At 39.7% G+C, this 17,711-nt stretch overlaps 1 protein-coding gene across 1 annotated transcript; it reads left to right on the top strand.

The window, feature by feature from the left end:
- Positions 1-584: 584 nt before the first annotated feature.
- On the top strand, positions 585-5,514 carry rabggtb (Rab geranylgeranyltransferase subunit beta). The gene is made up of 9 exons (XM_005476701.2): positions 585-696; positions 1,030-1,137; positions 1,451-1,648; positions 1,956-2,061; positions 2,383-2,435; positions 2,743-2,853; positions 3,289-3,414; positions 3,949-4,098; positions 4,292-5,514. The coding sequence occupies exons 1-9, from the start codon at positions 694-696 to the stop codon at positions 4,430-4,432; spliced, it is 996 nt and encodes a 331-aa protein (XP_005476758.1). The 5' UTR covers positions 585-693; the 3' UTR covers positions 4,433-5,514.
- The last annotated feature ends 12,197 nt before the right edge of the window (positions 5,515-17,711 follow it).

The following is a 17,711-nucleotide window of genomic DNA, read 5'->3' as shown; positions in this document are numbered from 1 at the left end:
TTCTTTAACGTTAAAAAGTCAAAGTCTGCTTCATTTTCAGTTCTGTAATTGAAGTAATATGTGTAGATAACAGCAATATAGTCTTCAAGACAACAGCAGCACTAATGTCCTTTATGTTAAGGCTAGGTGTAAGACACATTGCTCATGTATATGTGTGTGGGTTGGTTAGAATCCAGTCTTCTGGGGGGGCAGAGTGGGAAGTGAGTAGAGGAAGGAAGGAGTTCAATATTTTGACAGCCTGGTGGATGAAGCTGTGTCTCAGTCTGATAGGGGAAGTCACCACAATGCTGACTGCTAGGCAGGTGTTACAGTTGTCCAGGAGGGAGGGCAATGAAGCAACCAGTGGTCTTTTCTGCTGCATTTACTATGTGATTCAGGTGGTGGAGTTTCTAAACCACACAGTGATGTAGGTGGTCACAGTGTTTTCAGTGGTGCCTTGCTTGAAGTTGCACATGATGGTTATAGAAAAATAATTGCAGTGGGAAATTTTCCCCCAACACTGAAAAATAAATGACTTGAGTAAGATACCTGAACATTTGTGCTTAAATATATTTGAGTAACAAATATCACTTCAAATATGAGAATTTAGGCTGCGGTTCTCCCTCCAAACCAATAGGTGGCAATAACGCGCTCCAAACCAACAGCCCGAATTGTTGTTGAAGAGGAAGAAGGAAAACGCCGGATCATGTCAGAATGGTAACCAGCGACCTGTTTCTAGTGTGATAAGGAGTGTAGTTTAGGATAACATTACAATAAAAGATTATTTAAATGTGCTCTTTCCTCTAGTCTATCCAAACTTAGTCTCACACAATCGAGCTAATCAGTGAAAGCAGCTAGCAGAGTGGCTAAGATGTTAGCATGTAGCAGCCTGTCAACAAGCCGTGAATCATGTTAACAGTCAGCCATTTATCTGCTAAACAGGGGTTAACTCAGCGCTAGATTATGAAGAGGAAGAAGTCAAGTTAGATTTTTTCAGGTTATTGAGTTTTAGGGCTGTCTGACGTGTTGTTGGTGTGTGTTGAATTTCAGGGGACCCAGGTGAAAGATGTGATCATAAAGCCCGACGCTCCCAGCACGCTGCTGCTGGAGAAACACGCAGACTACATCGCTGCATACGGCTCCAAAAAGGACGACTATGTGAGTACATGCCTCCTCAGAGCCTTGATATCTGTGTTTCTACTCTGGGCTTGGCCACTTGCAAGAAAAGGGTGATCGTTGTCATCCCGCCACTCCAGTGATGACAGTGATCCTACCCAAAGGGAATGAGGTGAATGGGATGAGAAAGTGTGGGACTCAAATTCTAAGGGGTCGCTGAATGGGTGGTCTTCAAAACCCTCCAGATAACAATCCAGTTGAGCTTCTGTGGTAGGCTTTGGAGTTTAGAGGGGCAATCACTAAAAAGCAGCCAACGTTTTTGAACTAACGCTGCCGACCTTTGGTGGTCTGTCAGGAGTACACGCTGTCTGAGTACTTGAGGATGAGCGGCATCTATTGGGGGCTGACTGTGATGGACCTGATGGGCCAGCTACCCAGAATGAACCAGCAGGAGATCATAGACTTCATCAAAGCCTGTCAGCACGAGTGTGGAGGCATCAGCGCCAGCATTGGACATGACCCCCACCTGCTCTACACTCTCAGTGCCGTCCAGGTAGCAGATTACGCTCTTATTCTCTACAGCTTTATGGCTTTAATTCTAGATGATACACTGAACTTTTAAATATTTATATGTGCTTTAATATTTCTGAATTGGCCCCTCTTTAGCAAAATTTTATAGCAGTTCTAGTGTCCTCTAGATGTTTATTTATTTTTCTGCATAGTGCTGCTTATATTTAGCTCAAATAATCATCTCAAATTGTGTGCCATAGTGTCTGGTTTTTGAATGACCTTGAATGGTCTGCACATGGTGTATTTTATGTTCTCTTGTTTATTAGTATTTTGTGAACTCTCTTCCTCAGATCTTGTGCTTGTATGACAGCATAGATGCGATTGATGTGGACAAAGTTGTGGAATATGTCAAAGGGCTGCAGCAGGAAGATGGCTCTTTTGCGGGGGACAAGTGGGGTGAGTGAGTTTTACTCTCACATCCCACAATTGACATAATCAGCCCACACTTTTCATGTCTTTTATCTTTCAAATATGAAACTAGTTACAGCTAGTTTGAAGCTATTCACGTGATCTTGACTGCTACAGTCTTGACAAACAGATTTAAATCTGTCATGATAGATCGGTTAAAAAAAAAAAATTATAAATTGTATTACTGAATTATAAAATCTTTATAAAATCTTTGCATGCAACTTTCACTTAAGGCTTGCAGCAAAAATGCAATAAAGTACCGTTTTCATGTTAAAATAGTGTAACTTGTGTATCTTTTTGTCTTTGCAGGAGAAATAGACACGCGGTTTTCCTTCTGTGCAGTTGCTACACTCGCATTACTGGTACGTATGTTAGTCTTTCCATGTATATTATTATTAACATGATTTATTATTTAACTTAAAACTTTTTTTAGTTGAACCTGTTTTAGAAAGTCCATTACTCGGCCGTGTTATGTGGGAGCATCAGACTTCATTTGTGTCGATAAAATGAGGCTAAATAAATAATAAAGTTACACAATATCACAAAGTTCATCAGTTGACTCAACAGCTCAGCTCTTTCATTCTTAAGTCTTAACAAGCATGTTTTAATAAACTGTGTTACTTTCAGCTCATTATAATTCATTTTAAGATGATGGTTTTTGTTTCCCAGGGCAAGATGGATACGATCAATGTTGACAAAGCCGTAGAGTTTGTTTTGTCATGTATGAACTTTGATGGAGGCTTTGGATGCAGACCTGGTTCTGAGTCTCATGCTGGTCAGGTGAGTTCACCGATATACTGATATTTACTCCCACAGAAAAGTTTGGAGACTCTCGGAAGTGTTTTGTTTCTATTTGATAGAAAATAGAATTGAGCCAAATTGCAATTATTTGTTAATAGATTCAATAATCATAACAATTTCATTTTTTTAATGAATTGTTGTCAGACAGTTAGTAAATCAATCTTTTTGAACAAAAGCAGGAAAACTCTTTTCAGTTTCAACCTAAAATAAAATAAAGGAATGATATGTTAAGTTGACACTTCCTGCCTGATTTGATCCTGCACACCAGTCTTGTTGAATGAAGCTGACTTGTAGAAGAGGCCAAGACAACTGCAGTGGATGGATGACGTTTTCAACCTGGATATGGCAAATTTGGCACTTTAGGATCAGTTGGTATTAAAATCAATTTCCGGCGTTTTCCTTCCTGTCTGTCAGATTTACTGCTGCACTGGCTTCCTGTCGCTCACTGGCCAGTTACACCAGTTGAACGCTGACCTGCTGGGGTGGTGGCTGTGTGAGAGACAGCTGCCGTCTGGAGGCCTGAATGGTCGACCTGAGAAGGTTTGTGCCAAACACTGTGAAGTATTGAGTTATTTAATGAAAGTATCTGGGTTTTATGGTTTGAAATTCAGACTCTTTTGCAGTTGAAGAGTTTGAGCTGTAGAAGCAATAATGTAGATGGAACAAGCTGATGATTTATTGGATTGGATTACCTGGTAATAAATACAGTTTTTAAGCTTAAATAAAATATTATTGAGTCTGAAAGGAGGAGATCAGCTTCCACCAAAGGGTGGCTGGGTTCTTCCTCTTCTTTGGGCCTCAAAGTAGAGCCACTCCTCCTCCACATCGAAAGGAGGCAGTTGAGGTTGTCAGACCTCAACTAGTATCTGACTAAGACTGACTGGGCTGACTGACTGGACGCCTCCTAGGTGAGGTGTTTCAGACATATCTTACTAAGAAAAGTGGAACTAAAGGAGGTGGAGTGGGGAGAGGGAAGTCTCAGTGTCTCTGCTAAGACTGCTGCCTCCATATTCTGAAATGGGATATGGCAGAAAATATGAGCAACAGCTGTGGTTTACTTTCGGTATCATTCAGCTTCCAGATGTGTGCTACTCGTGGTGGGTTTTGGCCTCGCTGAAAATCATCGGCAGGATCCGCTGGATTGACAAAGACAAGCTGCGAAAGTTTATTTTGGCCTGTCAAGACGAGGAGACGGGAGGTTTTGCTGATAGACCAGGAGATATGGTGAGAAGAATTTTAAGAATCTAAATTTGAATATTTATGTTTTGGACTGAAAAAAAAAGTCTTTGCATGTGAGGTAAAGCAGGCAGTTTCAAAGACACTGAGTGCGAAGCGTTTTGGTCCACTTCTGTGGCCCACTTTTGTAGTATTTTCTTTATAATCAGTCTTATTGATTCTTGTTAATCCTCCTTTGCAGGTGGATCCTTTCCACACCCTGTTCGGGGTTGCAGGTCTCTCCCTGCTTGGAGACGAACAGATCAAACCGGTGAATCCAGTGCTGTGCATGCCCGAGGACGTCCTTCAGCGTATTGGCCTGCAGCCTGACCTCCTCAGCTAACCCTCTGATGCATCACACAGACACTTTTTCCACCCGCACAAACAGAGGCTCATGGCACGGCTGGATTTCAGGTGCACAGAGTCTCACAGTTTGGACATGACTTCCTCTGAACCTCTCTGTTTTAATCTCCTGCTACTCATCGAGTCGGTGTTCTCGTGTCACTGCAACGAAAGGAGGGGGCTTAAAAAGATGCTTTGAAGTGTCATCATCTTTGCAGAAGGCTGGAAATCATGCAAAAACATTCAACAACATGCAACAACAACTTCTCAACTTACTCACTATGTCAGTTTGAGGGGGAAAATGTGAAAGTTTGCTCACAGTTAAAATGTTTCATCTTCCTGATGTTATCACCTTCCACCTTGTCCTCTAGCCAAGAAGCTATTAGTGTTATGAGTTTCTTTGGCCAGAAGTTCCTTCTATTCTGTCCTATCGTGCTTTATTATCATGTTTGTTACTGGAATGACTGGGAATATTCATAGCTTATCAGCTTTGACCTTGAGAGTGAAGAATGGAAGCGATGAGTCAGATGAATTTGGCTGAGGGAGAAAAGGTAAAAGTTAGATTTGCTGTTTTAGTATGTTGTTACACATAAAGCTAGAGCTTTTTCAATTTCCTGTCTTTAGCTTATTATGTATTTGATAAGAGCATGTGAAGAGCAACACTTGTTAGTAGGCTTCAGAAGTGGAGATGCGTCATAGGACAGCTTTTTCAGTGCGTTAAAATAAACCCTACACAGACTCTTATTTTGGCGGGCTTTATGGAAAGAGAAAATGTTCTCTTTGTGACTGGAACCACCCAGAGCTTAAACACTATCATTGGTATGTTTAATGTCTTATCCAGGATCCTAGTTACACTATTTATTTAAATGAATGTTGCTCAGTGCAGCTGTGTTAGATTTGCCTCCACAGTGTGTGCAACATGAAATATTTCCAGTCTTACCGTCAGATGGTTCTGAACCAATGAAATGGCTTTTCAGACAGCTTCACGTTCACTTTGTGCACTCTTCTCGTCTTACAGAATGAACATTTTTCTCTGTTCTTTGTTAACTGTTAAGTGTCAATAAAGAGAGACATTATCAGTGAGTTGGTAAAGCATTCATTCTTATTAGTTTTCCCCTTTTAAGGGCTTTTAATACTTAGTAAATGTCATTGCTCACTAAAATATATTAATATAAAAAGCAAATTGACTTCATCAGCAACAAAGATAATACAGATAGATAATGCCAGTCATCAGAGTTTTATCTTCCCGTAATTGTACATTCCAGATACGATTAAAACTTGCAACAGACAAAGATGATGTCCAAACATTTATTGGCGGGATGAAAAGGCCACTCAAACGCATTAAAGCATCTTCGGATCAAGCATCAAAAGGACCATATGATGATGATGTTGTTGATTTGATTTCTTTCTGTTTGGTTGTTTAAAATATACGTTTCGTGCCATTATTATGAATTTGATCCCAGGAGGAGACACAAATCCCTTGATTTGAAGAGCTTCTGATGTAAAAATCAGCCAAATCAAACAGGCGGCGCCGCCTCTGTCGCTGTTGTGACCCTGTGTGATTAAGTGAGCAGCTGGAGCTTATTTAAAATACAAGTTGAAACTTGACTCTAATGAAAATGAAAAGAAGGCAACTATATCGAGGCTTTTCCCCAAATCAGAATAGTAAAAGTATAAGTTAAAGTCTACTTTTACATTAATTGTAAGTGATACAAGTTTAGAGTCTCTATAGTTTTGTGGTGAATAAATTTGAATAATGCCCCACAAGGACTTAAACTAAACTTGGGCTTTGAATTTTCAAACCCCATAGCAATTCATCTCTAACATGCACATACAAGTCTATTTACTTTTTTGTGCTTCAATTTAGAAGAATCTGTTGTTACCCTGCTGTAGAAGACAAAGTGGGAAAGGTGCCATGGTGGCAATTTACTTCAAACTACATAAAAGTTACACAGAACTTGAACAGCCACAGAGTAAACAAATCCATATTCCAGACCAGCGTAACAGTTTGGTTTATTTAACTTATTCAGCCAACAAAAGAGGAAGGCCATCTGCTGCCTCTCATGCTCAGGTAAACATGAATCGACTACCAATAAAACACTAACAGGTTTTTAGAGGAAGCTGATTACTCCATGGTGGAAGAAAAGGTGTAATGATCAGCGGTGAGGAGGATTCAGACCTACTGCTGTAAAAATATGAATATAATATAAGAAAAATCAAAAGAGGCAACATAATGCAGAGAAAATACCTCCTTTGTTTTTCTCCTATATTAAAGCTAGATTATCACTAATGAACAGGCTGTTTCATTTGGCTCACATGGGGCTAATTATGGTGATACTGAGTGATGATTATTTTTCATTGTGGAATAATGTGCTGATTTCTTGATTAAAGTTTTTGGTTTAATGTTTACCCATAACCCCAAGTAAGCCCCCCACACTGTGATGTTACTTAAAAATGGAAAACTATTTAAATAATGAAAAGAAGAACATTCATTTTTCACACTGGGTGAGCTGGAACACTGAAATGTGTGACATTTTTAAATGAAAGACAATTAAACAACAATTAATATTTTAGTTTTAAATATTGTTTTTTTTGGTGCCGGTTTGCTTTTGAAGCTGTAACCTGTGTCTGCTGTTAGTTTAGCATCTTTGCATGTGTGATATGAAAACATTTCATCTTGTGAGGACAGTAACTTAAGCTGTGTGAATCATTTTTGTAGTTATTTCACTTATTTATTCACAAAAAGTGACCAAAGGAAAACCTTTCAAAACTCTTCTGCTGCCGTTGCTCAGCTGCTTCAAGGTTCACAGTGCTGTGTATTCAGAGATTCCCTTCTACATACCGTGGTTGTAACGAGTGGTTATTTGAGTTACTGTTGCTTTCCTATCGGTCAAAGCAGTGTGACCGCTGACATGTGATAGAATGTGATGTGATTGTGTGGGAAAATCAGAATAGATCAACGGTTTCTGAAACACTCAGACCTCCCTGTTTGGCAACAACTGTGACACATTCGAAATCACTCAAATCACCTTTCGTTTACACTTTGATGGTCAGTTTGAACTTCAGCAGGTCATCTTCACCACTCTCTGATTAGAGAGTCTGGGAGCCCAGAGGTTTTCCTTATTTATGGATTATAACTGATCTGGAAAGCATTCATAAAGAGTCTGTTGATTCCCTGTCATAACTCCTCTTACCTGCATAAATAGTCACTATTTGAAAAATATTTTTTTAACATGTTTGTACTCACCAGAATCTTAAATATTCTATAGACATCATTTTCATATGTATGAGCTCGTTCTGCAGAACTAAATTAGCTTTGCCACTAGATGGCAGCCTTACCTTTGTTTTCTCTCTAAATGCTGCTTTAAGTCTCTCACACTACTGTCCGTCATAATTATATAAAACCAACAGACTGGATGGAAATTGTATTAGGCATTAAATTAATGCAGTTCAGTACCCACAAGCCATAACATGCAGTATACTCTACATTTAGTTTTTTGTTATGTGATTGAAAGTTACATGTTTTTTATAGAAGGTGTCCTACTGGAGTTTTATTCTTTCCTTTTGCAATCCATGAACTAAATCCACAGTCTGTCATGAGATATTTTAGCTTTAATATCTAATGTTAAGCATTTAAACAGCTTGTAGTTAAAGACTTTCATGGATTGCATTGATTAGGATAAAACTCTTTTACTTCCAGCATTAAGATTGATGCTGCAGTAATGAAGCTGGCAGCCCACAGACTCTGCCGATGCTGTGTGAGAGATTGTGTTTCACAGCGGTGGCAGACTGCTGTAATGGAGCGGGGTAAAAAGATGGATGCAGTCCGTCTCTGTAATTCTCTCCTACCTGTTTTCCTGCATGTAATGAAGATAAGATTTCCCCCTGCAATGTAACCGAGATAAGAAAATGACACTTTACCTGGAACAATTTTCTAACAAAGCCTTTAATAAAATGTCAGTCTAATGATAAAATGATTGCAGTAACTATGAAGAATGTTATTATCTCCCGGCAGTAATTAGAGCATCAGGATCGTGAAGATGGTGAAACACATTTTACATTAATATTCTGATGCACTTCATCACTCTGGGAAGTAACTTTAGATAAGATGCGTTTAAAGTTTTGATTCTTGTTAATGACATGGTTGTTTTACAGCTGTTTGTAGTCATTTTACATTTATATTTAGTTTTGTTCTTATCTGTTGTTGCTTTGTGTCTTTCAGTGGTCATTTTGTGTCTGTGTCTAACCCTTATTTCATAGAGCTGCTGATTCCTGTTGAGAAGAGCCATTAGAACATTGTGAAGATGTTAAGATATTTAACATGATTGCATGGTCATTTTTAAGCTCTGTGAGTCCAGAGGGACACTTTTTTCACTGGTTTTGGCTGTTGGCAGTGGTCCTTGTGAATCTGCTTGTGGTCTTATTGGGTCTATTTGTAATGCTTTTCAATCTTTTTATGAACTTTTGAGCCTGTTTTGGGGTTGAGTGTGTTTTGGGCCTTCTTGGGTATACCTGTGGTCATTTTGAATCAGTTTGTTTTGTGTCTTTTTTGTAGAAGATATCTTAAAATTTTTTTTATGGTTTTGCCCCTGGCCTCCCAGCAGTTTCCTTGGTTGCCCTTGTGCCACCTTGTTTAATAAAACCTGAAATCATGAGGTCCCCCACATCTTCAGCTGACCTGTTCAATATTCCATCCATAATACTAACAAGCCATCCTTCTCTGACTCTGGTGTGAGGTATGCAGGGGCCAATCAGACCCAAGGTGCCCCTGGCCTTGCCTTCACCTCTGCCACCATTCCTGCCGCATGCATTTTTCATCGTGTTATATTCTTAGTGCAATGTGGTCCTGCAGAAAATATACTGGGAGCCTTGTATTTATTTGTGTATTCATTTAGTCCGTGGGGGAGCAGTAATCTGTGGGCCCCTGGTGTCTGGGCAGAGACAAACATGCTGGTTGTTAGGCTGCTGAGAAACCCCACTGGCTCTCATTAGTGAGAAAGAGACAGATGAAAAGGGAAGACAGAAGGTGGGAGAGAAGCAAAAAAAAGAAAAAAAGTGTGAATGAGAGACAGAGGCAAAGAGTGAAGAAACCAAAGAGAGAAAAGGAGCAGAGAGACAGATGGATGGATCACAGCTTTCACCTCTCTGTCGTATTTGTTTGCAAGGAAAGCCGCAACCCATTTTTCCTCCCTCTCCTCTTCTCAGTCCTGTCACCCTCTCGTTATCTCTCAGCACAAAATACAGAGGATTAGTCCAGGACAGGCAGCTGCAGCCAAACGCTGCTAAACCACAGGCACAGCAGACAATCACTTAATAAATGTTTAATTAAGCCACAGCAATATTATGTGTGTAGAGATTACTCATGAGTTTGGAGCAGGGGTCGGGGGTAGTTTTGTTTTTAACTTTTCACCCAGTTTGGTTTTATTCTGCTTCTGTTATTGCCTCCCAGCAGCTCTGTGAGAGGTCGGTTTTGCAGCTTTGGCATGAATTGGACAGTCTTGTTTGTTTCCACCAAATTTATAATTTACCTCATGTTGCTGGTGAGTTTGTTACCCATCAACTGGCAGAGCAGCTGCAGCTGGTATTGTGGCTTTGCTTAAAGCTTCACCGTGTTGTCATTCAAAAATATAGATTTTTCAGCGCTTTGGCTGAAGTGAAAGGATATCAGGTGTCTAAAATCTCTCAGGCAGCTCTATGCAGTGAGCTTATTTTCAGTCTGCAGGTGAAGAAAAACAAAACTACCTCAAAAATCTCTGAGGTTTGCTGATTTTGCTTGAAGCTTCTGTCTAAAGAAGACAAAATAACTCACAAGCATAACTGACTTTTTCCTGGATTACTTATTCACTTTCTTGCAGAGAGTTGGATAAGAAGATTTAAACCGCTGTCATGTTTCTATGATAAACCATGAGATGGATAATTTAGCAGGAAAAGGTCCAATGCTAACAAACACCAAATTCAACAAAGTTTTTGCTCACAATGTGAATTTTGAGGCATCCAGTGAAGACACGGATCAAGAAGTCTCTGTGCTCAGCCAAGAAAAACTGGCCCATAACTCCTGGTGAAAACAAGAAGTCTAATACTCAGCTTTATGGAGGGTGGTAGGCGGTCAGGATTGCTCTTTAGACAAGTCCAGTTTTTATTCACGAATTAAGTTCCTCATGGGGTACCAAAGCAGCGCAGTGGTCAGCTCTGTTGCCTCACATCAAGAGGGTTCTTGGTTCAAATCTGCTGGCTGGCTGGAGCCTTTCTGTGTGGAGTTTGTGTGCTCTCCTGGTGCTTGTGTGGGTGTTCTGTCTGGGCACTCTACCTTCCTCCTACACTAAAGTTAACTGGCAATTCTAAATCGGTACGAACACGAGCGTGGGATAGGCTCCAGCTCTCTCATCACCCCGAAATGGAAAAGCAGTTAAGAAAATGTGTGGATGTATAGATGATTAAAAAGTGCACAGTTTCAAAGCAAAAGGTGTAACAGCTATGATGGCTCTAAAGACAATGTCTAAAAATAGTATGAAAAAATAATTGCGCCCAAAAACCAAACAAAACTAAACACTGTCAGAAGAACAACTAAAAACAATATAAAAAATAATACAGAAAAACTAATGATACCACATAGGACAGAAACTCCAAATCTCCTGGGTCAAACTCTAAAGATAACACGCCTAAACAGCAAAAATTATATTTAAAAAAATACAAATTAAAGTAAATATTAAAAACTAACCTACACAGAATATAAACCCCAGGCTCTAGGGTAAAGTCGAGTGTTTGGGTCATGCACCACCTGGAGTGAAAAAAATAAAACAATATGACATTCACATGACTTGTATGCAGGTCAGTAGAAAGAAACAGGAATAGGTGAAAGCATCTCATAATTTTAGAGCTGTTTCCGCTGTAGCTGATATACATTTGCTGTGAGACTGACTTGCAAAATATCAAGAGAGAAAATCATGACCTCATTCTCATCTTAATTATTTTCCACTTTATCTTTTTTTGTTTTTTGCTGCAACCTGAAGTTCTAATCAGGCATCAACACCAGCCTTCATGATTTCTTAATGACTTCATCTTCTTCTATGGTGAACTGTCAGCCACTTAGACTGAATAAGATTTCTTTTTTTTCTTATATTTTATTCATACATCAAACATTATATTTTTAGGAGAGTTTGAACTAAGCCTGAACAGCCAGACTCTTAACAAAACAGAACATCCCTACAGATAGTGTTATTGAGTAACGTGAACAAAAGTTTACTCCTGACCTCAGAAACAGCAGCAGGCAAAACAATCTGAACTCGAGGTCTGTTTGGAAGCTGTTCTGGAGCATCTGCAGTTTAATGACAGCAGGGCAACTCTGAGGCATACGCTGGGCTGAACTTTCAACTTTCAAGAGAATATTTCATTTTGTCTCATGAGGATTGATTTTCTAAGCAACTAACAACCTGAAGTTACTAAGGAAAAACCCCACAGTAGTGAGACGAGACATCAGTAGATAGAGAAGTGTAGAAGGCATGATTATTGAAATGCTAGAAATCTCACTGCTGATGGTAAATATGAAGTCTTGCTTAATGCCAGTCTTCCCAGGAGTGGTTGTACCAGCAAACTCACCGCAAAGTCAGACTGTGCTCAGAAAAGATGAAACAAGAAACCCTAGAGTTACATGTCTTGATGCATGCTCAATAATCAAGGTCAGTAACTGACCTCACAGCTCATTGTTCATTCAGTGGGCTAGTTTCAGTAATTGTGCAAATGTACTGTTTATAATGTTGGGGAAACCTGTAGTCAGCTGAGACTGAAGAAGTCACTTGGATGAGTGATTAAATGTTTCTCCCACTGAAAACGCTACATCCAGGTGAACAGAATTAACCTTTTGGGACCTAGAGTTACACATTAATCTCTGCAGGCTTCAAGTAGCATGTTCATGACAGTACCTGTTTAAAAAGACTAAACAAGTATGGCTTGTTTGGGCACCTCTAAAAACAATCTGGCAGCACATTTTAGCTTTGCAAGGTTTAATTTGTGCAAACCACACGACTTGTGGACTTCAGTTCTTTGGACACACAAGATTAAAGTGGAGATGTTTGGCTACAATTTACTCCGCCATGCTTGACAAAAAACAAACACAGCATACAAACTCCTCGTACCAATTGTTAGCACTGAGGTGGAGAGCTGATGATTTGGGTTGAGGCAAATGTGAGAACATCTGTCTGACAGCTAAGGTTTGACTGAAATTGTGTTATGCAATTAGAAAGTGAACCCAAGCACAGCAGCAAATCTACAACAGAATGACTGAAAATGAAAAGAATCATTGTGCTGCAGCAGTCCAGTCAAAATCCAGACGTCAACCAGATTAAAATGCTGTGGCAGAACCTTAAGAGAGCTGTGCAAAAATTAATGCCTGCCTCTTAATGAACTGAAGCAACGCTGTAAATAAGAAAATGGGCCAAAATTCCCACTCAGAGACTGATAAAGTCACTAAAAAAGGATTACTTGCTGCTAAAGGTGGTTCTACAAGCTACTTAATCATAGGTTGCAAGAACCTAACAGTCTTCTTTGTCAGGAATTCAGAACTTGTGACATACGTCCGGCTTTTAATTGTAATTCAGTTGTTATCAGCATATTCAACACTACCCTGTTCTTTAAAAGGAAGAACTTATAAAACATACCTTTGAGGTATGCACTAATCAGGCATAACATTATGACCACTGAGGGGTGAAGTGAATAGCACTCATTATCTCTTCATCATTGCACCTGTGGGTGGGATATATTAGGGAGCAAGTGAACATTTTATCTTCAAAGTTTATGTTGGGAGCAGGAACTGGGGAAGGGTGATGATTTGAGGAAGTCCGATAAAGTCCCAGTTCTGATGGCTAGATGACTGGGTCAGAGACTCTCCAAAACGTCAATGGCTAAGACTCAGTGATGCATGTGGTGAGGAAAAGTTGTGTGGTCTGGTCTGACAGATGAGCTAATGTAGCTTTGCAGACCAGTCAGGGTGTGCATGCTGACCAAGCACCACATGCTTACATCGTGTGAATGGTTGGGTGCATATGAATCCCTTACCTGGGGAAGTCGGTGGTGGCAGTGTGATGCTTTGGGCAATTTTCTGCTTTGAAACTGTGGGTCCTGCCATCCATGTGAATGTTACTTTGTACCACCTTCCTAAGCATTGTTGCAGACCTGGTACATGCTTACATTGAAATGATATTCCCTGATGGCTGTGGCTGAGGATCTGTTGCTAACATCTTGGTTGCCACATACCAGAGCACGTCCTCAGCTGTCCATGAAATCCATGCTTCGACAGGTCAGGGTTCTTTTTGCAGCAAAAGGGGGACAAACGCAATATTAGGCAGGTGGTCATAATGTTAAGCCTGATGAAATCAAGTAATAGCCAGAACAGAGCATTAAATATTTCTTATAAATTAGAATCCAAATCTTCCCTTTTTTTATTTACAATAAATCTGGAATAAAAACCTAAACGAGTTATGCACTTTTTGACATCTGCTTTTGTGATGCACATCTTCACACCTCTCGTTCATCTTTCCCTGAACAGCTTCTTCCATAACTTTTGAAATGACAGGTTGCAGCTACATTTCCACAATAACAAAAAAACATGAGATGATGAAAAGCTCCATAACAGCTGCTAAATGGACCACGGGGGGCTATATTTTTCTTTGGTTCGATGTGTGTGAAAAGCAGCAGATGTCATATTTATTGCCCTACAGTGATACCTGATAATCTGACAAATCTTTCTAACCCATTATCACCTACTGTTGTATTCACTAGGAGGCAGTAAAGCACAAATTTTGGACTGTGATGATGACATGGATCAGAGTTCAGAAAGAATAAAAATGTCCTTAAAGCTGCTGAAGGGAAAATGAAAATGGAAACTAAATTTTTACCTGGGAATGGACTCCTAGTCTGCAATTCATTTATTAATACCAATGGACCTTGTGTTCTGAGATGAATCATTCATACATTAACAAAATGACACAGCGTCCAAAAGAACTTGTGGTAATTACATTTCAATTTATGCTTGTTCTCAGTGGCGGAAGAGAGAAATTTGTCATAGTGAGTCAAAATGATTCATTCTTGTGAGCCATCTTGAAAGCGGAGGAACACGGGACAGCAGATTATCCACTGTTTCTGTGGCTGGAGGCGATGCGAAGTGTGAGTATAGCTTCTGAAATAGATGTGTGAAATTTGTGGTTTACACAGGTCTGGTCTGGAAAGCCACAACTACCAGATCACTATGTAATATTAAAATGTTCATTATAAGACAACTGTGAAAATTAAGAGTTTTCTGAAGAAGGGTTTGTTGTTTGGGATCAATCCAGAGAAAATACTAAATGATTTTTGTGAAAATATGTTGAATTAAATGTTGAATTAAAGCTAAAATGTCCATTATATTTCACCAAAATTATGATTCAGCCCATTTTTAATTATAAAAAGTTGTCAGTGCATTCAATAATAGAGAGAAAAAAACTAACAGAGATTTCTTGGAGATACGTGTGGTAACGTGTGAACAAATTTATAATACAGCTGATTTTTAAATAAGAGGAGCTCAGAAAGCAGCCAAGAAAAAGCTAAATATGAATATTTCAAATGTAACGACCTGGAAAAGTCCATCTGCTGAAGCACAGTGTGAGATTCCACAGCAGCTGTTAAATTTTGCTGATAGTGCGATCATTTTGTCAGGATCTCCTAATCACCTTTACATTTTATGGTCCAACTGATTACGATCATTTTCAGGGTGGTTGTTTTTATTTGGATTTGCTACAATGGCTTTGAATGATCCACTGTTTCTAAAAAAACGTATTTATCTTACAGCAGGTCTTGATACTACTCTGCCTTTAAGCCAGCTTTCTTCCGGTTGGCTACTGTTCATAAACAAAATGATTTGAAAAGCTGGCGAGTGGGATTTGTGTGCTCAAGGCTAGTGCAGTGAAATAAGCCCATTTTTAAAAAATTCTGCACAATTTCTAACATGATAAAAAATCCGAGCAACGTAGTTTTATCTGTTATCAGGGCATACCAGTGAAATTGAATTTGCAGTTTTTTTCCTGATCAGGAAGGTCAGCCTTCCAGAAATAATGGTCCAAAGATGTGCTTCTATTCGATGCTCATGTTCTATCACATCTGTTACCATCGACCAATTCGTTTTAGCTTTTAGGCAACACTTTATGATTCATTACTCTCTGACCCCACCAGTTCATCTCTGTGCATACCATCTTAAATTATTTTAACAACATTTGCTTCACTATCCTGAACATTGTTGGCTCATTAAGGTCACACAACTCCAAAGTAAAATCACAGTCATGGCTTAATGAGACTACCTCTGTACTCAGACAGCAATACAGGAGAGTAGAGCGGAAATGGAAGGAAGGCAAACTTCTTGGGTCTTCTGAAATTTTAAGAAATTTTAAACAAAATATTAATATTAATATTATTTAATTCTGTCTCTCCGACATCTAAATTATTTTGTGGGTAAGGTTGCTGTACTCAGATTAACCATATGTCATATCTTTTTTTTAACTATTTGATTTTTTACGGTGTTTGATCCGTTTGAGCCAACCTCACATCCATACTTAACTAATATTGTTAATTTGAAACCCACTGATTGGAACACCGATGCCATTTTTCCCATACTCCCCAAAGAGACTTTCAGCAGAAATGGGTTTTAGAAAGCATGACACACACAGTGGTTATAATATTTGGGATTTTTATTTACAGAGCTGTTTCCAAGCTGCTGCAGCCGCTGTCTCTTTTTCTCTTGTTTGCCCGCTTTCCTCGCACTGCTGCTCCAACTCAGCTCTCTTCCTCTTCCAGGTCCCAATGTGCTACTGAAATAGAGGAGGCATGATTAGACGATGGTTACCAGCCAAGTTGGCCAACCCTTCCCCTGCAGCTGAGCTACACAACACACTGTAGGTATTACAGGTACTGCACTGCAGTGGTTTGTATCATATCTATCTAATAGACTCCAGTTTGTACATGTAAATGGAGAGTCCTCTTCAGACACTAAGGTCAATTATGGTGTTCCACAGGGTTCAGTGCTAGGACCAATTCTATTTACATTATACATGCTTCCCCTAGGCAACATCATTAGAAGACATAGCATAAATTTTCACTGCTATGCAGATGACACGCAGCTCTATTTATCCATGAAGCCAGGTAACACACACCAATTAGTTAAACTGCAGGAATGTCTTAAAGACATAAAGACCTGGATGGCCGCTAACTTTCTGCTTCTTAATTCAGATAAAACTGAGGTTATTGTACTCGGCCCTGAAAATCTTAGAAATATGGTATCTAAGCAGATTCTTACTCTGGATGGCATTACCTTGGCCTCCAGTAATGCTGTGAGGAACCTTGGAGTCATTTTTGACCAGGACATGTCCTTCAATGCACATATTAAACAAATATGTAAGACTCTAAAATTAGAAATATCCTGTCTCAGAGTGATGCTGAAAAACTAGTTCATGCATTTATTACTTCCAGGCTGGACTACTGTAATTCACTATTATCAGGAAGTCCTAAAAACTCGCTGAGAAGCCTTCAGCTAATCCAAAATGCTGCAGCAAGAGTCCTGACAGGGACTAGAAAGAGAGAGCATATTTCTCCTGTTTTGGCTTCCCTTCATTGGCTTCCTGTTAAATCCAGAATTGATTTCAAAATCCTGCTCCTCACATACAAGGTCTTAAATAATCAGGCCCCATCTTATCTTAATGACCTTGTAGTACCATATCACCCTATTAGAGCACTTCGCTCTTGCACTGCAGGCCTACTTGTTGTTCCTAGAGTATTTAAAAGTAGAATGGGAGGCAGAGCCTTCAGTTTTCAGGCCCCTCTTCTGTGGAACCAACTTCCAGTTTGGATTCGGGAGACAGACACTATCTCTACTTTCAAGATTAGGCTTAAAACTTTCCTTTTTGCTAAAGCATATAGTTAGGGCTGGACCAGGTGACCCTGAATCCTCCCTTAGTTATGCTGCAATAGACGTAGGCTGCCGGGGATTCCCATGATGCATTGAGTTTTTCCCTTCCAGTCACCTTTCTCACTCACTATGTGCTAATAGACCTCTCTGCATCGAATCATATCTGTTATTAATCTCTGTCTCTCTTCCACAGCATGTCTTTCATCCTGTTTTCCTTCTTTCACCCCAACCGGTCGCAGCAGATGGCCGCCCCTCCCTGAGCCTGGTTCTGCCGGAGGTTTCTTCCTGTTAAAAGGGAGTTTTTCCTTCCCACTGTCGCCAAAGTGCTTGCTCATAGGGGGTCATATGATTGTTG

This window comes from Oreochromis niloticus, linkage group LG18, assembly GCF_001858045.2.
Source record: "Oreochromis niloticus isolate F11D_XX linkage group LG18, O_niloticus_UMD_NMBU, whole genome shotgun sequence".
Taxonomy (NCBI): Eukaryota; Metazoa; Chordata; class Actinopteri; order Cichliformes; family Cichlidae; genus Oreochromis; species Oreochromis niloticus.
Note: the sequence above shows the minus strand (reverse complement) of the source record. Positions and strands in the feature narration are given on the sequence as shown.

Excerpts from the sequence above, each read along its gene's own strand:
- rabggtb (XM_005476701.2), top strand. Across the intron at positions 2,436-2,742 it reads TTGCTACACTCGCATTACTG|GGCAAGATGGATACGATCAA; the intron begins GTACGTATGTTA and ends TTTGTTTCCCAG. Across the intron at positions 3,415-3,948 it reads TGAATGGTCGACCTGAGAAG|CTTCCAGATGTGTGCTACTC; the intron begins GTTTGTGCCAAA and ends GGTATCATTCAG.